This window comes from Ahaetulla prasina, chromosome 1 (assembly GCF_028640845.1).
Source record: "Ahaetulla prasina isolate Xishuangbanna chromosome 1, ASM2864084v1, whole genome shotgun sequence".
In the NCBI taxonomy this organism is placed as follows: Eukaryota; Metazoa; Chordata; class Lepidosauria; order Squamata; family Colubridae; genus Ahaetulla; species Ahaetulla prasina.
The window spans coordinates 375,471,494-375,492,448 of NC_080539.1; the positions used below are offsets into that span (position 1 = coordinate 375,471,494).

General features: G+C 47.6%; 1 protein-coding gene across 1 annotated transcript in view; it reads right to left on the reverse strand.

Moving 5' to 3' along the window:
* Nucleotides 1-7,110: 7,110 nt before the first annotated feature.
* Nucleotides 7,111-20,955, reverse strand: part of LOC131188417 (excitatory amino acid transporter 5-like) — a 29,503-nt gene continuing 15,658 nt past the window's right edge. Inside the window, exons 8-11 of the mRNA XM_058163682.1 lie at nt 12,275-12,469; nt 10,272-10,406; nt 7,770-7,860; nt 7,111-7,658 (exon numbers count right to left, since the gene is read on the reverse strand). Coding sequence (XP_058019665.1) covers nt 7,542-7,658; nt 7,770-7,860; nt 10,272-10,406; nt 12,275-12,469 — 538 coding nt within the window. The 3' untranslated portion in view covers nt 7,111-7,541. The remainder of the gene's footprint in view (nt 7,659-7,769; nt 7,861-10,271; nt 10,407-12,274; nt 12,470-20,955) is intronic.

The window sequence follows — 20,955 nt, forward strand, 5'->3', positions numbered from 1 at the left end:
ATGAAGGTTCACCATGTATGTCGTCAGTATTTGCTTGGGAAAAAGGCTTCCCTGGGCACTCTGCAGATTGCCCCCCCCCGTCCCCCCCACCCCTGATTCTTGTAAACACGGAGCAAAAACATGAGGTGAAAGCGATGTTCGACTCTCTAGACACAAAGGGAAACGGATCAATAGAAGAGAATATTTGCAGCTTTGGGGAGAACTGTGGGGTCCTGAGAGCTCTCTGAGCTTGGTGGTTTTCTTGCAGACGGTTTACGACCTGAATAGATAACATCATCAGTGCTAGAAGGGAGGGGGGTTTGTAGAGAGGAGGAGGAGGAGGAGGAGAGGAGAAGGAAAAGAAAGAGAAGGAGATAGAGTGGGAGAAGGAGGAGGAGGAGAGTTACCAGGAGAAGAGGTGTGGGGGGGAGGGGGGAGGGTGACAGTGCCACATTTTGTACTCACAGCCCGCCACCTGTTTCCCCTGGGAACCTGGGAAGGGGAGGGTGATGTAATAGTGTGTGGGAAAGACCTTGAGAGAGAGGAGGAAGGAACTGGAGGCTGCCTAGGGATCCATTAGATAAGAGAAGGGGAAGGGAAGGGAAGGGAAGGGAGGCCTCAGGTGCGTAACAGGCAGAGAGAGAAACTCAGGAGGGACTTTCCCTGCCTTATCAGGCTGTAAAAGCGACGGTGGGAGATTCATAATTTCAGACTTGCAAGATTCTCTCAATGTAGCTTTACAGTAGTGCAGACTTAACTCATCTGGTCATATTTCCTGCCTAGTCTACCTGGGAAGGTGGACAGGATGTTGGGAGAGAACCCTGATAGACCAGCATCAGCTCGGACTTTCATCTATTCTCTCCTGTCTGGGTCTTCTAGCCTTTGAAGACCAGGGAGGGACTTTGATGGCATCTCCTGCATAGTCGGGATAGCTCAGGCAATAGAGAAGCCTGTTATTAAAAACACAGAGCCTGCAATTACTGCAGGTTCGAGCCCGGCCCAAGGTTGACTCAGCCTTCCACCCTTTATAAGGTAGGTAAAATGAGGACCCAGATTGTTGGGAGGGCAATAAGTTGACTTTGTATATAAATATACAAATAGAATGAGACTATTGCCTTATACATTGTAAGCCGCCCTGAGTCTTCGGAGAAGGGCGGGGTATAAATGTAAACAAAACAAAACAAAAAGTCGTGAAAGGGGGAGATATATAAATCCAAGATATTGCACTCCAAAGTGCCAGATAACCTCCCCTGGCTGTTTATCTGAAAAAGCAGGAAAAAGAGTAGCATCCCTTCCAGCACCCTCTACCTCGAAGATCACCAGGCCGACATCCCTTCACCACCCAATCCCCCAGTGAGGAAGGAGTGAGGTCACCGTAAGTCCCTCCTTCAAACCACAATCCCCACAGGTGGTCCAGTAAGATACCCTGATTGATGGCATCAAAAGCCCCCCAGATAAAAGGACCAGGGGAGTCATGCCACCTCCATCTAGGTCTCCACCCAGGTCCTTCAAAAGACAAACCAACGCCATCCCAGTTCCACAACCACACCTGAACCACCCCTCCAGCAGCCGAATCGGAGGAGGAGGAGGAGAGGGCATGGGATCAGGGCCAGCATCAGGGCTACCTGAGGGCTCCGAGGGGGAAGAGGGAATGGAGCTGGCCGAGAGAGAGAGAGAGAGAGAGAGGCAGAGCCTGGGCCATCCGTCAGCCCTCAGATGGAGAGTCAACAGCCCCCAGGTCTGTTGAGGTGGCCGATGAGGAAGAGGAGGAACAGCTGGGTCCAGTGCCTGACGCACAGATGCGCAGAAGGCAGAGGAGAGGAGAGCAGTGGAAATCTATGGGCCAGTCCTTGGGATGGAAGAGCCACCACTGCTAGCGAAGCCCCACCCTAGCTCTGGGGATAAAAGGTAGGGGGCGGAGATGAATAGATGTGGCAGGCAACTATTCATCTGCCAGCCAGCTGGACTTGTTAGCCTGCGGTGAGAGAAACTTTTTGCTGGGGCTGCTGGGGCTCCTATTAAAAGAATCTTTGAGTTAAATACAGAGGGTTTGTTGTGTTTGGGAAGCTGGACTAGAACAACTTCATACACGGTCTTGTGAAGCTGGTTCATTGTCACCATCTTGACAAAATTGGCAACTGCAGGACCGATAACTCCCTAAGACCAGCAGATCCAAGCATGGCCTCTTCCGAAGGGTCCGGCCCCCCACCTCCTTCAAGGACGCTGCACAAAGAAGGTCCACAACCTTCTGAATCCACCCTCACAAAAGCCAAGAGGTGCAGAGCTCTAAGAAATAAGTAGAAGAGGCCCACCTAGAAAGCACCCTTGCTATAGACCAGAAGGGGATTCAGATCTCCTGGTGAAGTGGGACCCTCGTTGCCACCAAAGCCTTGCCCACATGGGTTCCTCAAGGCTGGTACAAAACTGGAGCAACTTTTTTGGCAAAGTGCTGTGCCAGCTTGGTCACGGTGGTCAGCCAGGCAATTTCTCTGTTAACTCCTGCCCAGGTAGAAATGATGAAGCCACTGAATGGCAGCCCAGGAAAGCATTAAAGAGGAAAAATGAAACCATTTCACCTCCCTTATCACCATGGCAGTGCAGGAGAAAGGAGGAAAGGGAAGGGTTCGAGACCCAAGCGTTGCGCGACAGGGTGAGTTCCCATTGCTTGCCTCAACCTAGCAGTTCTAAAGCATGTAAATGTGAGTAGATAAATAGGTACCAACTCAGTGGGAAGGTAACAGCGTTCCACAAACCTTTGGTGTGTAGCCATGCTGGCCACATGACCACAGAAGAGTCTTTGGACAACGCTGCCCACCTTGGCCAAGAAACGGAAATGAGCACCATACTCTTGAATCAGACTCAACTGGACACGGGAAGCCTCTTACTATTATACCAGTATAAAATGACTCAGAAAAAAAATGTAGAAAATTATTTTATGAATATTGCTGATGTAGTTATTTACATTTACATTTTCTGGGGTGGGCTAATTGTTATTAACCCATGGTTAGCCGTGATGGCGCAATGGCTAGAATGCAGCACTGCAGGCTACTTCTGCTGACTGCTGGATGACTGCAGTTTGGCAGCTTGAATCTCACCAGTTCCAGGTTGACTCAGCCTTCTGTCCTTACTCCGAGGTGGGTAAAATGAGGACCGAGATTATTGGGGGCAAGAGGCTGACTCTGTAAACTGCTTAGAGAGGGCCATAAAGCACTGTGAAGCAGTGTATACCGTACATACTCGAATATAAGCCGATCCGAGTATAAGCCGAGGTCCCCAATTTTACCCCAAAAACTGGGGTAAACTGGGGACTCGAGTATAAGCCGAGGGTGGGAAATGAGGCAGCTACCGGTCGGGGAAACCCTCCCTCCCTCAGCCGAGAAGGCTGGCGGCTCCCCCGCCCCGCCCTCTCACTGCACCGGCAGGGCTTCCCCGCGCTAATGCAAAAGCCCGCCAAGTTTGCGCCATCCGGTATAATGTGAAAAAAAGAAAAAAAAAACTCGAGTATAAGCCGTATATACTCGAGTATAAGCCGAGGGGACGTTTTTCAGCACAAAAAACGTGCTGAAAAACTCGGCTTATACTCGAGTATATACGGTAAGTCTAAGCGTTATGACTGTTGCGATTAAAAAAACAGATACTCTATAGGACAGGGGTCTCCAACCTTGGCAACTTTACGACTTGTGGACTTCAACTCCCAGAATTGGGAGTTGGGAGCATGCGCTGGCTGAGGAATTCTGGGAGTTGAAGTCCACAAGTCATAAAGTTGCCAAGGTTGGAGACTCCTGCTCTAGGAACAATGTCATTACTATGAGAAACTTTAAAGTTGACCAAATTAACCTCTGTAAGCAGCCCGGAGTCACTGAGAGTCAGTTGGGTGGCCATATAAATTTGCTTAAATAAATAAATTCAGCCAGATCTTGAGGCAATCCCAGATAAACATGGAATGTACCGCAATCATTTTGTAGATGCCTTTCTTTCCATCCAATTGTTTCCAATGAGAAAACATCTGTCTCTCGTCTGTCTGAAAAGCCTTAACTCAGTGCTAGAGCGTTCTTAAATCTGTCTAGAAAATTCTGCACGTTCAACATTTCCATAAGTTGCATAGCTGGCGAGAGATGCAACATGGCAAGTGGCTTCTTCTTTCGCTTCTTCTCTTTCCTTCTATCTTTCCTAGCACGACAGACTTTTTCCCCAAGGGAGCTCAGCCTTTTGTCTGAACGTGATCATTTGAAAACAATCATTTCTGCCACAAGAGAATACTGGGGGTTAATTTGCCCTGTAATCCATTTGTTTGCTTTCTTGGCCATCCAGGCTATTCTCAAGAGCTTCCTCCAACACCAAAGTTCAAAAACATCAGTCGTTCTGTATGATAAAATGGGCACAGAATATTCAGGAACCAATAATGTTGGAAACATGGGAGAAAATCTGGGTTAGAAATGTTAAGTTTACACAAGCACAGAATTTAAGGGAAAATTTTTATAAGATGTTTTATAGATGGCACTTAGATCCCTAAAAATTATCATGTATGTATCCTGATATCCAAGCGAAATGTTGGAGGTGTGATTGTGATGACGCTACATATTTTCATATTTGGTGGATTTGCAAAAAAATTAAGGCCTTTTGGATAAGAATTTGGTGGATTATTCAAAATGTACTGAAGAAGAAGATAAAGTTCCTGCCACAATTTTTCCTTTTGGGAATTATAACGGATTGTACAGGGATTGAGACTAAACTGATTCTGAATTTAATAACAGCAGCAAGACTGTTGATTGGACAATACTGGAAGAAAGAAGAGGTACCTACAATAGAAGAATGGATACTGAAAGTCATTAATTTGGCTGAGATGGCTAAAATCTCAGCTTTTTTAAAAGACAATACGCAGGAAAGATATTTAATTGAATGATAAAAATGGATTGATTATCTACAAAACAGATATCAGATTAAGAAATATCAGATTGCCTTTGAATAATTAGGAAGTTATTTTATGTAATGGGGAGGGGGTTGGGAGATGAAAAGCTTTGGATGAGGTTAATTGGATTGAAGGAAAATTTTACTCTATGTTTGGTTTATGTATAACAATACCTTGTGATTGACCCGGGAAGCCGGGGGGGGGGGGAAGGGAGGGGGGAAGGGGGTTTTCTGGGAGGGAGGGGGGGAAAAGGGGGGGGAAATGTTTTTGTTTTTTAAAAACTTTTTCAATTAAAAAAAAACAAACCATCAGTCGTTGAGACCACTTGGAGGTTTGTCTGTGTCCTCAGGGTCACCCGGGCTCACTCTTGTGTTGAACAGTGAAGGGACACACACGGGGCAGAAAACATCCTGCAAAAAGCACAGCTCCGCAACAGGGTCCTTTCAGCAGTTCCAAGAAAGCTCCGCACCCATTTGCACCACTCAGGGGACCCCAAGGACCCAGACAAACCTCCAAGCGGCCTCAAGGACTCCCTAAAAAGGATGCAAATGACCAGCTGTCTGCACGGAACTCAATCCATCCCTTCCCCACCACCCAGTCAACACCGAAGAAGCTTCTTGGATGAGAAGCAAAACATCTTCAAAGAAAACCCAGAAAGTCCAGGTGCCTCTTGGAAAAAAAGAAAGCACTTTTGGGTCTACATTGTTTGTTGTAATTTCATTCTGAATTCTGAGGCTGGTCATTCTATCGTTATTTGTTTTCTTTATATTTAATATCTCTCCCTTTTTTCACTGTGCTTCTTGAACTTTTATTACTAGAGCTTGCAGTTCCTGTGCATTTTTGGCCATCAAGATAGTGTCATCACAAGCTACTGAGGTTGCTGATGTTCCTTCCTCCACTTTTAAGGCCCTGCTCATCTTCTTACAATCCAGCTTCCTTACTATCTATTCTACACAGAGGTGGACTAAATAAAGGGAGTGGATTTAGACCTGCCCCTCCCACCTAATTTGCCAGCCTGGAGCCCGTCTGCTTCTCCATGTTCTGGCCATCCTGAGGCTTCTTGACCTCCACCTCGGCTTCTCCCCAGGACAAGACAACGAGACCTTCTGGGATTCTCCTGACGTTATTCCACCGCTTGACGTGATCAAGACAAAGCCCTTCCTATAATTGTTGAAGCCGATTGTGACTTCTTTTTGGAATTCCTTGGCTTTCTCAATCACCCAGCATGTCCCACATCCCTCCGCTTTGGCTAAGGCTGATGTTCCAAGTCTTCTCCATCAAAATCGTGGCTCTATTTTCACAGACACGCTAAAGTGGTCGGGCCAAACGATGAACTCCGTCAGCATCATTTCCCAGAGGAAAAGTCTCCAGCCACTCACTCGAAATATCAGAAATGAGAGTGGAGGTGGTTCCGTTTGAGATTTTGGGACCCTTGGATTCCCCCTGATGGAGCAAAGACGCTTCAGAATTGAGCAATCCCTTCACGGAGTTACAGGAAGGAAGGTCTCTTCATGCCCTCCTGAAGTTCCTGCTTGGGGCCAGAATAGATCCTGGGCTGAGCTTCACCTGCAAAGGTGAGAACTGCAGAGAGAGGCGTCTCTTCTGGAAGCCACCCGTGCTGGCTGTGCCCAGCTACAATCTTTTTTGTTTTTATCAGCCACAGATGTGGATTGATGCATAAAACCCCTGGAACAGTTTAAAACATTCCGGCTTCGGTGGCAGAGAGGAGATGCCACATTAGGACCCCACAATCCTGCTCTGCTGCGTGTCGGAGGCTCCCCAGAAATTCTTCCCTGCAGCCTCTCCTGAGTGTGAGCTCAGCCAGGACCGTGTTGCCTGCCGAGCCCCTCCTGCCCCCCGGTCGTCTCTTCTTTCTGCCCCTTTCCACGGGGACTCAGACTAGAGGATGGGGCCTTGGAGGCCTTCTAGTCCAACCCCCTGCTTGAGCAGGAGACCCTCTACCATTCCAGAAAAGTGGCTGTCCAATCTCTTCTCCAGTGAAGGAGCAGCCACCACTTCTGAAGGAAAATTGTCCCACTGACTGACTGTTCCCCAGGGACTCATAACTCTCAGCCTCTGCTGCCAACTCTCTCTGTGTGTGTGTGTGTGTGTGTGTGTGTGTGTGTGTGTGTGTGTGTGTGTTTGTGTGAGCAGGCTTGTGCCGTCAAGGAGGAGCTAGACAGAGAGGATTCTTGTGAGAAGCACTCGGCAAGCCCTCCGCCTCGGGTGCCTGGAGCCCCAGAAGGGTTGCAGCCCTTTGGTGTGATCTCCTCCCTCTGCTTAGAAAAGACACTTCTTAGTTTTTAGAAGGCGTCTCAGGGACAAGGACTAAGAAAGCTGATGAAAAGTTTCTGCTTTCGTTATCAAAAGAGTAAAATGAAAAAGGAGCCAACAGTCCAAACGGCCCCCAGATGCGATATTCAGTTTTCAGAAAGTCCCGGCAACCTCCCGGCATCTCTTCCGGTGGGCCCTGATCTTGGCTTCCCCTAAAGGGATTTCGGGAGAGGGTGGGGCTGAGCAGAGTCAGAGGGGGTGGCGGCTCCTGGCTCTTCCTTTGCGGGGCCCTGTGGGTGTGTGTGGGTCCTGTAGAGTCAAAGGGAGCCAACCACAGCACCGGCTTCCTGGATGTCGCGGGTGATGAGAAACGTGGCCTTCACACCTCACAGATGCAGTGACCGTTCTGTCCAGGAAGGGCTTCCTCTGTCCCTTGCACCCTGGGCTCCTGAGGGTTGGGAGGGGCGGTCTCTGCCCAGACCAGGTTCACAGGGTCCTTTGTGGGCGGGGGGGTGGGGGGTGGGAAGAGAAAGGAGAAAATGAATAAAGCCAGCAGCCTCCCTCCCTATGCTCAGGGAGCTTCTGCTCCAACCCTTTCTGGGGTTACCTTTGCGGCGAAGTCCTTCCGGAAGACGTGAGCTATGATCCCGGCGGCCAGTGCGTCACCCAGGACATTGGTCATGGTGCGTAACCGGTCCCTGGGGAAGGAAGCACAGAGGAATCAATTGGGGATCCCTCCCTCACAGGAGATCCCAGGAGGCAGAGAATGGATCCAAAGTGTCTCCTTCAGAAGGACTCCTTGAAGGAACCAATGGAGTTTCCACGTCTACTTGGGGTCCCAAAGGTGCTTTGTTTTCCAAGAGGCAACTGGACTTTCTGGGTTTTTTTTTCTTTGAAGACGTTTCACTTCTCATCCAAGAAGCTTCTTCAGCTCTGACTGGATGGTGGGGAATGGAAGGATTTATATTCCTTGCAGACCGCTGATCATTTGCATCCTTTTAGGGAGTTACTGAGGTTACCTGGAGATTTACCTTTGTCCTCAGGGTCACCTGAGTGGTGCAAATGGGGGTGGAGCCTTTTTGGAACTGCTGACGACATCATCTATCTCCAGTCTAAAACATGGTTCATTCAGCAGTTCCAAGGTGACCTTGAAGACACAGATAAACCTCCAAGTGGCCTCAAGGACTGTCCAAAAAGATGTAAATGACCAGCTGTCTGCAAGGAGTATAAATCCTTCCAGAGCTGAAGGAGCTTCTCTAATGGGAAGAACTGGGGAGTTTCACCACTTGAGACGTTCAAGAAAAGATTGGACTGCCATTTGTCAGAAATGCTGTAGGGTCTCCTGCTTGAGCGGGGGGTTGGACTAGATGACCTACAAGGTCCCTTCCAACTCTGTTAATCTGTTAGATCTGTTAGAAGCGAAACATCTTCAAAGAAAAACCTCTTGAAAAAAGCACCTTTAGGACAGCCATGACCTGGATGACTGTGTCAGACCTGGAAGCCATCTTTCTACCTTTGTGCCTTCAGGCTTCAGGCCTGCCACAAATTCTACCATGGGAAATTGGATGGGGGCATTGTATAGAGGGAAGAAGATATGTAGTCAAAATAAAATTCTTTATAGAAAGTCAAGGCCAGTGTGCCCTGTAGTTGTGTTGAGAAGAATGAGGAGGTCTCTTCTGTTCTGGAGGGGACCTGATTGGTTCGTGTGGTGGACATGTGGAAGACGTGGGCAAGGTCTTGAACTTTCTTTTGAGTGAGGAAAACCCGGAAGCTCCCAGATTCAGGTTTTCCCAGACATGCCAATATGACACCTCTAATAAAAATTAGCTTTGAGGAACTTCAAGCCTCGGAGTTTGATTTCGTTGGGGGTGTCACTTGGAACCCTGACAGACTGAGAATCTCCCTAGACATCCATTTGGGGCAGGGGTCTCCAACCTTGGTCCCTTTAAGACTTGTGGACTTCAACTCCCAGAGTTCCTCTGGCAGCTTTGCTGGCTGAGGGACTCTGGGAGTTGAAGTCCACAAGTCTTAAAGGGACCAAGGTTGGAGACCCCTGAGTTGGGGTGTTCTCCAAGAGTCACCAATGCTGGTTCCTGCCAAGCTGAACATCAGCAGAACTCACATCAGGGTGATTGTGAGGGATTGTAAAACAAAAATAAAAAATCAAGATGAGCCAGATAAAACCAGCCAGAGCTTCATTCACACTCTCATGGCTGCCATCTTGGTTTTTTGGACCAATCTTTTCCTCAGACAGAAAACGGCCCCTTTGCCCCTCCTGCAAAACCATGCAAAAACCCACACTTACATAGGTAGTTATGACCACATTGGAGCCCAATATTTATGTTGGTAAGTGAAACACATACACGCACGCACAAACACAGAATCAAAGCATGCAGCTCTGCAGCATTGTTTGCTGGGCTTTTCAGGCAGAGGAAGGGAAAGCGGGCCCAAAGACACCCCCCCCAGACCCCATTAGGGAAGTATGTAAATAAATAAATCCATAATGGGGGGGAAGAAAGACAGAAAAGAAAGAAAGAGGAAGGAAGGAAGGAGGAAAAGAGAAAAAATAGAGAAAGAAAGAAAAAGAGGAAGGAAGAAAGGAAGGAAGTAAAAGAGGAAGGAAGATAGAAAGGAAGGAAGGAAGGAAGAAAGGAAAAAAAGAAAGAGAGACGTAAAGAAAGAAAGAAAAAGAAAAAAGAAGAAAGGAAGAAAGAGAGAGAGAGAGAGAGAGAGAGAGAGAGAGAAAGAAGGAAAGATAGATAGATTCCCACCCACTTCTCACTCTAGGGGAGAACGGAGCTTAGCTCTCTTCATCCTGTAGAGTTCATGCTTGTTTACTTGCAGATGTTTCATTGCCCAACATCCTTTGACCATCCTTAGTGTGGGTTTGCTGCCTGCTTATACTGATGGTATTACCTAGTCGGGTCATGAAACATCCAGCTGAGAGCGCACCTCCAGCTGAGCAAACCTCCAGCTGAGAGAGCACCGAAGACCCCCAACCCTGAACTGTGCATCTCCTTCGTCCTTCCCCGCCTGCCGCAACCCCCCGGAGCCTTCCAGAGATGCGGAGAAGCTGGCCGGCCGGCCGGCCGGAAGGAGGGAGACTCACAGGGCCCAGTCGATGGCGATGATCAGCGTGATGTCTTCGGTGGGGAGTCCGACGGAGGTGAGCACGATGACCATGGTGACCAGGCCCGACTGGGGAATCCCGGCGGCCCCGATGCTGGCGGCCGTGGCTGTGATGCTGTGGGGACAGAGAGAAGCAGAGGTGGACTGCGGCTGTGCCAGCGGGACCTTGCTAAATAATGCTCGGCCGTAGGCAGTGGACCAAGCCACAGCTGACCACCGCACATGGAAAATTACCCCAAATATCATCATCTTCTTCTTTTAATGACCCCATAATCCTTTGTGGGGTGGAGTCTGGGCAACTGAATGGAGCGGAGTGTTTACTGGCCGGATGCCCTTCCTGTCGCCAAGGCAGATATATTCTCATTGTGCCCAGAGAGAGAAATATCTGCCTCTACCTAGGATTGAACTCAAAGCCTCCTGCCACCGCACCATACATAAAATTACCCCCAAGATCAACATACTATATTCTGTTTAGCACTGGGGTGACTTCCAGTTAATCCTGCCAGCGTCTTCCCCCCTCAACAGGCTCCGTAAAGGCCTCGATTTACATTGAATTACATTATATTAACTTAAGCTTCAGGAACAAAACACACAGGCCCTCAGGGGCGTCTGCAGATGTGGTACAAGGTGGTGGCTTTGCTCATAGATACCTTTGCACACACAACCATATTGGGGCTCCAATTGCACAGTCACGGTTCCAATCCTTTGCAGAGACTTTGATGCTTTGAAGGGCTCAAATGAACCACAGGCCAACCGACCGAGAACTGAGAAGGAGAAGTTTGCTGACACTGAGGACAATCAACCAGTGGAACAGAAGTTGCTTCCAGAAGTTGTAGGTGCTCCATCACTGGAGGTTTTCAAGAAGAGACTGGATAGCCACTTGTCCAAAACGGTCTAGAGCAGGGGTCTGCAAACTTGGCTCTTTTAAGACTTGTGAAATTCAACTCCCAGAGTTGCTGGCTGAGGAACTCTGGGAGTTGAAGTCCACAAATCTTAAAGGAGCCAAATTTGCAGGCCCCTGGTCTAGAGGGCCTCTTGCTTGAACAGGGGGTTGGAGTGGAAGACCTCTGAGGTCCCTTCCAACTCTGTTATTCTGTTAATTAGATTTAATGTGATGGATTAGTGGAACTACCCAGCAAGACAACCGTTTGAGGACGTGGTGGAACAACCAGCTGAAGAGGAGGAGGCCCAAATAGTAGGAGTAAAAGGACACTACAATAGACTCTAGAATCCGTTCAGAGGAAGAAACATTTGAGCGCAAATTCTTAGGTCTGTATTGGCTAGGGATTGCAATCTGGAGAGATTCTTGTAATAGAGGCGATCAACAATAAAGTAACTTTCCATTTTTGGAGCTGTTCCGGTTGCTTGTTCCTGACAGGCTCCCATCTCTGTTTTAGCCCACAACTTCTGGCATGTAGTGGGGACCTGGTCCCCCATCTTCTTCCCCCCGGCCCCTTAAGCGAAGCTGGAGGATCCTGGTTTGGACACAGCCATGACTAATCACGGAGATTAAACATGTGATGAACGGGATGCAGGAACTGTGCCTGGCTAGTCTAGTGAAGAGAAGGACCAGGGGAGACATGATAGCAGTCTTCCAATATTTGAGGGGCTGCCAAAGAGAGGAGGGGACCAAGCTATTTTCCAAGGCACCTGGAGGCCGGACAAGGAATAATGGATGGAAACCAAAAAAGGAGAGATTCAACCTGGAAATGAGGAATTTTCTGATAGTGAGAACAATCAATCCATGGAACAGAAGTTGCCTTCAGAAGTTGTGGGAGCTTCATCACTGGAAGCTTTCAAGAAGAGACTGGACTGGTATTTGTCAGGAATGGTATGGGGTCTCCTGTTTGGGTGAATGGGGGTTGGACTAGATGACCTACAAGGTCCCTTCCAACTCTTAGACTTATTCTAATCATGGCAGCGGCGTCTGAAATAGTCGAAGAGCTGAGCTTGTCGCTGGGCAGAGGAGGAGATGATCCTTACCTGATGGTGATGAGCTGTCCCAGGTCGAGGTCGTACTCATTCACCTGGGCAATGAAGATGGCGGCCACCGCCTCGTAGAGCGCAGTTCCGTCCATGTTGATGGTCGCTCCAACCGGGAGGATGAAACGGATGATGCGCTTGTCGATCCGGTTGTTCTCCAGAAGACACCGCAGGGTGATGGGCAGCGTGGCTGAGCTGGGAGAGAGAGGGGGCCACTGGTTAGCGGAAGCCCTGTTCCCCCCAGAACCAAGAGAGACGGCGGGGGGGCACACAACAGAAACAACTAGGGAGAACAGGCAGTGTCATCAACACAACTGTGTGGACAGAAGAGGGCTCGGAAAAGGTCTCTGAGTATCCACCTTCCATCCTCAAAACACAAACCCTGGTGATCCTACAATGTTCAGATGCCTTGAAGACGTGGGAACCAACTATGGGGAAGTCCCTGGGCACGAAGTGGAAAGACAAAAGATTCCCGTCCTTCCCCCACTTGAAATTCCTCCGCCAGAGCTTCAAGGGGTTGAAAGGACCAATGTTGGGTTTAATGAAAAGAAGAGCTAGAGGTGACACGATAGGAGCATTCCAGTATCTGAGGGTCTGCCTCAAAGAAGACAGGGTAGACATATTCTCCAAAGCACCTGATGTTGTGGTCCGTCAGCAGCCTATGGAGCTGGCAATGGAGTCGGACAGCGATGAGGCTGAGGTGAGGCCAGGGCCATCAGGAAGTGAGGTGCAGACTCCAGAGCCTCCAGAGACTGATAGTAGTGAGGCAGAGGAGGAGCCTGTTCCTTATGCACGGATGAGAAGAGCTGCCAGAAGGCAAGAGCAGCTCAAGCAGAGAGGACAACTCGGGAGTAGGGTTAAGAGATGATTGGCCCCTCCCGTAAGGCTTAAAACAGACCAGCAACGGAGTTTGGGCTCTGCTGGAAAACAACGTTGTAGCTGCATCTTCTGCTCTGTCTTCTGCTTCGTGTACGTTTTCGTTTTTGTGGCTTCTGGACGTTTGCCAGGAAGGGCCTTTGGCAGTTTGCCTAATTGGACCAAGGTTTGCGAGATAACTGAGGAATTTGTGTTGGGAGGCATTTGTTTTACTTTGAGTTGAATGACGCTGGGAATGAAGTAATTCCCAGCTATTCGAATTTGTTTTTCCATGGACTAAGTTTATTATTTGGGCCTGGGTCACAACACCTGAAGGCAGGACAAGAAGCAATGGGTGGAAACTAATCACGGAGAGAAGCAACCTAGAGGTGTGGCCAACGTTGCGAACGGGACAGTTGCACTCCCTGATAGCTCCGGGGAACGGACCGAAATCCCCCCGATATGGGGGTCTGTTCTGGACCATAGCTGTCCCAAAGAGACAGCGAAGAATGGGGGAGCCGCTGGAGCGAATGGGGAGACTGCAAACTCCCGGCAGCTCCGGCCTTTTCCCCCCGACCCAGCGGGGAGGAACTGCAGCCGCCATCGCTGTTACAAAGTCGAGACGGCCATAAGTTTGGGCAGGAGGATAAAGCACAACAAGAATCAGAGTCCTGAAGTTGGATGAGTGAAATCAGCCCATGAAGAAGCGTTGTATAAAAATAGCCACAAGCATAGAAGAAACATGGAAATAGCGCCTAAATTGAATGCATAAGTGAAACTGGAAAGAAATAATTTGAAAGATACCTAAATTCTGTAAGAAAGGGTTTGGATCTGAAGTCTAGAGCCCTAATTAAGTAAAATAGAATGACTGTAGAATGTCGGGAGTCTGAGGCATTCTTGAGGAAATGAACACACGTTTAAGAGAAACACTGTAACAGCGGCTAATTGCTAAGTGAAAGTAAAAGATATCTGGACTTTGACAACGAGGGCTTGGAATTTGAAGCTTAGAGCCCTAACTAAAAATAAAAAACACACTTTTTTTGAATTAAAACTTTTCCCAAATATTGCAACAGCGGTTAATTGCTAAGTGAAAGTGAAATGGAAGGAAAGATATTTGGACTTTGACAATGAGGGCTTAGAATTGAAGCTTAGAGCCCAAATTAAAAATAGTGAAAAATTTTGATTGATTATTTAAGATATATAGAATAGAATAGAATAGAATAGAATAGAATAGAATAGAATAGAATAGAATAGAATAGAATAGAATAGAATAGAATAGAATTTTTTATTGGCCAAGTGTGATTGGATACACAAGGAATTTGTCTTGGTGCATATGCTCTCAGTGTACATAAAAGAAAAGATACCTTCATCAAGGTACAACACTTACAACACAAATGATGGTCAATATATCAATATAAATCATAAGGATTGCCAGCAACAAAGTTACAGTCATACAGTCATAAGTGGAAAGAGATTGGTGATGGGAACGATGAGAAGATTAATAGTAGTGCAGATTCAGTAACTAGTCTGACAGTGTTGAGGGAATTATTTGTTTAGCAGAGTGATGGCGTTTGGGAAAAAACTGTTCTTGTGTCTAGTTGTTCTGGTGTGCAGTGCTCTGTAGCGTCGTTTTGAGGGTAGGAGTTGAAATAGTTTATGTCCAGGATTATTATTATTATTTATTATTATTTATTGAATTTTTATACCGCCCTTCTCCCGAAGGACTCAGGGCGGTTTACAGGCACTAAAAACAGATAAATAGAATATAAATACAATATAAAACATTTAAAAACTTATTCTAAAGCCCGTCCAATTAAAAATAGAAATAAAACCCAATTTAAAACCCAAAATTTAAAATATTTAAGAATATTAATAAAACCCAATTTAAAACCCAAAATTTAAAATCAAACTATTATGCCAGTCCGCTTGAATAAATAAGTATGTTTTAAGCCCGCGGAAGGTCCGAAGATCAGGCACTTGGCGTAGGCCAGGGGAGTTCATTCCAGGCGTCGATGCTCCCACAGAGAAGGCCCTTCCCCTGGGCGTCGCCAGACGACATTGCCTCGCTGACGGCACCCTGAGGAGACCCTCTCTGTGAGAGCGCACGGGACGGTGGGAGGTATTCGGTCGCAGTAGGCGGTCCCGTAAATAACCCGGCCCAATGCCATGGAGCGCTTTAAAGGTGGTCACCAAAACCTTGAAGCGCACCCGGAAGGCCACAGGAAGCCAGTGCAGTCTGCGCAGGATAGGTGTCATATGGGAGCCACGAGGGGCCCCACCTATCACCCGCGCAGCTGCATTCTGGACTAACTGTAGCCCCCGGATGCCCCTCAAGGGGAGCCCCATGTAGAGAGCATTGCAGTAATCCAGGCGAGACGTCACGAGTGCGTGAGTAACCGTGGATAGGGCATCCCGGTCCAGAAAGGGGCGCAACTGGCGCATCAGGCGAACCTGGTAGAACGCTCTCCTGGAGACGGCCGTCAAATGCTCTTCTAGAGACAGCCGCTCATCCAGGAGGACGCCTAAGTTGCGGACCCTCTCCATCGGGGCCAATGACTCGCCACCGATGTTCAGCCGCTGGATTTAGCTGACTGTACCGGGATGCCGCATCCACAGCCACTCTGTCTTGGCGGGATTGAGCTTGAGCCTGTTTCTCCCCATCCAGACCCGTCGGCCTCCAGACACCGGGACAGCACTTCGATAGCTTCGCTGGGGTGGTTCGGTGTAGAAAAGTACAGCTGAGTATCATCCGCATACAGCTGATACTTCACACGAAACCACTGATGATCTCACCCAGCGGTTTCATGTAGATGTTAAACAGAAGGCGAGAGAATCGACCCTGCGGCACCCCACAAGTGAGGCGCCCGGGACGACCTCTGCCCCCTGTCAACATCGACTGCGACCGGTCGGAGAGATAGGAGGAGAACCACCGATAAACGGTGCCTCCCACTCCCAATCCCCAACCGCGCAGCAGGATACCATGGTCGATGGTATCGAAAGCCGCTGAGAGGTCTAATAGGACCAGGGCAGAGGAACAACCCCTATCCCTGGCTCTCCAGAGATCATCTACCAACGCGACCAAAGCCGCCTCCGTGCTGTAACCGGGTCGGAAACCGGACTGGAACGGGTCTAGATAGACAGTTTCATCCAGGTGCAAGGGAAGCTGATATGCCACCATATTTCTACAACCTTCGCATGGCGAAGGTTGAGACCGGACGATAATTACCTAAAACAGCCGGGTCCAGGGAAGGCTTCTTGGAGGGCCTCACCACCGCCTCTTTCAAGGCGGCCGGAAGACACCTCCACCAAAGAAGCGATCGTAATCGCCTGAGCCAGCCTCGTGTCACCTCCCGAGTGGCCAGCACCAGCCAGGAGGGCACGGGTCCAGTAAACACGTGGTGGCATTCAACCTACCCAGCAACCTGTCCATGTCCTCGGAGCCACAGGGTCAAACTCATCCCAAATAATGTCGCCAAGACCACCCTCGGCGTCTCACCCGCATCACCGCAATCTTGGTCCAGACCATCCCGTTGAACGATTTTATCGTATAGATAACCGTTAAACTCCTCAGCCCGTCCCTGCAACGGGTCATCCCGCCCCTGATGAAGGAGGGAGCGAGTCACCAAACAGGGCGGCTGGGCGGTTATCTGCCGATGCAATGAGGGAGGAGGCGAGCTACGCCGCTTCCTCAATGCCACTAGGTAAGTCCTAGTATAGGACTTCACTAGTGTCCGATCAGCTTCCGAACGGCCAGACCTCCAGGAACTCTCTAGGCGCCTTCTCCGGCGCTTCATCCCCTCAGCCTCGGAGAACCAAGGAGCCGGTTGGGCCCTGCGCCGGGTCAGAGGCCGCAAAGGCACGACACGGTCTAAGGCCCCGCCGCGCCCGCTCCCAGGCCGCAACAAGTTCCTCGGCCGAGCCGTGAGCCAGACCTCAGGAAATGGCCCAAGCTCCGTCCGAACCCATCCGGTCCATCAGGCGCCTGGGACGGAACCAACGATCGGCTCCGTCTCCCTGCGGTGGTGAATGGCGGTCAGAAAGTCCAGGCGAAGAAGAGAGTGATCTGACCATGACAAAGGTTCAGTGACTATTTCCTTTAAGTCCAGATCTCTCAACCACTGACCAGAGAGAAAAATCAGGTCCAGAGTGCCACCCCCAATGTGAGTAGGGCCATCAATTACCTGGGTCAGGTCCAAGGCCGTCATGGAAGCCGTGAACTCCCGAGCCGCTGTCGATGACGGGCCGGAAGATGGCAAGTTAAAGTCCCCCATGACTAAAAGTCTGGGGGTCTCAACTGCCACCCCGGCCAGCACCTCCAGGAGCTCGGGCAGGGCAGCTGTCACGTAGCAAGGAGCCAGGTACGCGATCAGCAGACCCATCTGACACCTATGACCCCATCTCACAAAGAGGGATTCGCACCCGGCAATCTGAGGCACAGTGGTCTCCCTCGGCTCTAGACTCTCTCTAATCACAACCGCCACCCCACCACCCCTACCCTGGGCCCTCGGTTGATGGAATGCACGGAAACCCGGCGGGCACATCTCCACGAGGGGCACACCCCCTTCCGTGCCCAACCAGGTCTCCGTAATGCCTATAAGGTCCGCGGAACCCCCCTGAATAAGATCACAAACAAGGGGGGCTTTGTTCACCACGGACCGAGCATTGCACAACATCAACCGAAGGCCCGGGCTCTGAGGATCCTGACCATCCGGGGAACGGGAGAAGTCCAAGGGGTCGGAGCGCGTGATCGGAGCGCATCGGAGCGCGGGTTCACTTCAAGGTACTTGTCATCACCTTTAAAACGCTCCATGGCCTAGGGCCGGGATATTTACGGGACCGCCTACTGCCACTCTCACAGAGAGGGCCTCCTCCGGATACCGTCAGTTAAACAATGTCGGCTGGCGACCTCTAGGGAGAGGGCCTTCTCTGTGGGGGCCCCTACCCTCTGGAACGAGCTCCCTCTGGGGCTTCGTCAACTCCCCGATCTCAAGTCCTTCCGCCGCGAGCTGAAGACATTGCTGTTTCGAAGAGCAGGACTAGCTTGAATGTAGTTTTAAATTGGGATTTTTAAAAAAGGGGTTTAAATGAGGTTTTAAATTTGTATTTAAAAGTTAGAGCATCAATTGAATTTAACTATCTATTCTTTTAGCTGTTTTTTATGTATTATATGTTTTCTGTTGTTTTTTTTGACTGTGAACCACCCTGAGTCCTTCGGGAGATGGGCGGTATACAAATATCATAAATAATAATAATAATAATTTACAACACAAATGATGGTCAATATATCAATATAAATCATAAGGATTACCAGCAACAAAGTTACAGTCATACAGTCATAAGTAGGAGGAGATGGGTGATGGGAACGATGAGAAGATTAATAGTAGTGCAAATTTAGTAAATAGTTTGACAGTGTTGAGGGAATTATTTGTTTAGCAGAGTGATGGCATTTGGAAAAAAACTGTTCTTGTGTCTAGTTGTTCTGGTGTGATGTGCTCTATAGTGTCGTTTTGAGGGTAGGAGTTGAAACAGTTTATGTCCAGGATGCGAGGGGTCTGTAAATATTTTCACGGCCCTCTTCTTGATTCGTGCAATATTCAGAAAAAAGGAGAAAGGAGTTAAAAGAGATATTATACAGACTTAATGGAATACCCTGGATTCCTCTTTCTTGTGTGGTTTTGGACTGTGAAGGAATATGGGACAAGACTTGGAAAAAGACAAAGGAAAGGCGTGGCTTAGTACTACAGAAATAAAATGGCTACTGTAGAAATGAAAAAGAAATTGTGTCCCAATTAAACTGGAAGTTTTGATTGATTGTTCAGAATATGCAAGAAAGGAGAAAAGAGAAAGGAGTTAAAGAAATACCACATTGACTTTATTGGAACACTTTGAATCCTCCACCCGCTGTAATTTGGAATTAAATGAAATATAAAGAAACTATTAAATTGGGATGAGAGTTGGAAAAAAGGAAATACATAGAGACAAAGGAAAGGTGTGGTCTAGCATTAAAATGGAGAATGTGTTACACCTAAAGGCAGAGGAAGAAATGACACAAGAAGAAGCTTAACTGTTTTTAAACAAGATAGAAATAAAATGGCCACTTTGTTACTTGTGAATTGCAATTGTATCAAGAGGAGGCATAGAAAGACAGATAAGAATGGAATGGTTTTTGTGATTTCAGAACTATTCCCAAGAAGATTGATTCAAGGAAGGACTGTGAACGGCTGACCTCAGGAATTAAGCAGAAATTTAATTGTTATTTAAGCAGGATAGAAATAAACTGGCCACTTTGTTATTTGTGAATTGTAACTATACTAAGAGGATACCAAGAAGATATCTAGAGGCAGAGAAAGAAAGACAAGAATGGAATGGTTTTTGTGATTTCAGAACTATTCCCAAGATGGCACGAAAGCTTTAAGAAAGGATTTTGGATGGCTGACCTCAGATTTAAATATATTAAAGAATTAAGCAGAGAATCGCATCATTTAAGTAAGAATATAATGTGTTAATTATAGAATAATTATTAATGTTGTTTTGGGGAATGGAGGAAAGGATTATAAAACTTTTAGATGCTTAATCCTTGATTTAAAAGTATTATAGAATAAGTTGAGAGGTTTTGGGGAATCAGAGCATTAAGTTAAATATGAAGTTGAAACTGAATTGATAAGTAAGAGATATTCTACATTTGTTTTTTTTTCTTTTCTTGTTATTTTTTTTTTCTGGACAGTAATAACAATATTTTTTTGAGATATTTTTATGAGATACCCTTCCTGTCCTACTGTTTCCTTTCATTATATACAATTTATATAGTTATTACATGCTTATACTCATATATATATACTTATATGTTGTATAGATACTTTATGCTTATGCTTACGTATGCTGTTATGACAAATAAATAAATAAAATATAAATTAAATTACTGTTATATTTGGAATAAAGGAGTAGAAGGGGTTTGAAATTTGGGGACTAGACTTGATTTAAATATTGATTTCAGAAAGTGGGGATGGAATAGAGTTTTGGGAAAGATATGTGCAAATAAAAATAATTTTATAAGGGAAAAAGAAATATATTGGATTTAATGTAATGGGGGGGGTGAAATTTGAAATTTGTTTAAGGATGAACCTGACTGATATTCTGTTCAAAATGATTATTTTATGTTTTACAAAAAAAAAAAAATTGGCAAAAAAAAAAAAAAGGAGAGAGCAACCTGGAACTAAGGAGAAATTTCCTGACCGAAAAATTAACCAGTAGAACAGCTTGCCACCAGAAGTTGTGGGTGCTTCATCACTGGAGGTTTCTAAGAGGAGACTGGACGGCCACCTGCCTGGAATGGGATACAGTCTCTTGTTCAAGCAGGAGGTTGGACTGGAAGACCTCCAAGGTCCCTTCCAACTCTGTTATTCTGTTACGGCTGTACAGGGAGCTCCACTGGAGGAGTCCAAGGAGACCCAACCTGCTTCGCCTCTCCTTGAAATGTTACTGAGATATTCCCAGAAACGTTGCTCCCTTCACATTTGTCCTCAAGCTCTGGCTTTGACAGGTAAACTGCCTCTGAACAGGGGAGCTTCATTTAATGACTGACATAGGGACAAATCTCTATGGAGATTCTCAATCATCCAAGTTGTCCCAAAGGTGCTTTTTCAAGAGGCAACTGGACTTCCTTTTATTTTTTCTTTGAAGACGTTTTGCTTCTCGTCCAAGAAGCTTCTTCAGCTCCGACTGAATAGTGGGGAATGGAAGGGTTTATACTCCTTGCAGACAGCTGGTCATTTGCATCCTTTTAGAGGGTTGTTGAGGCCGCTTGGAGGTTTGTCTGTGTCCTCAGG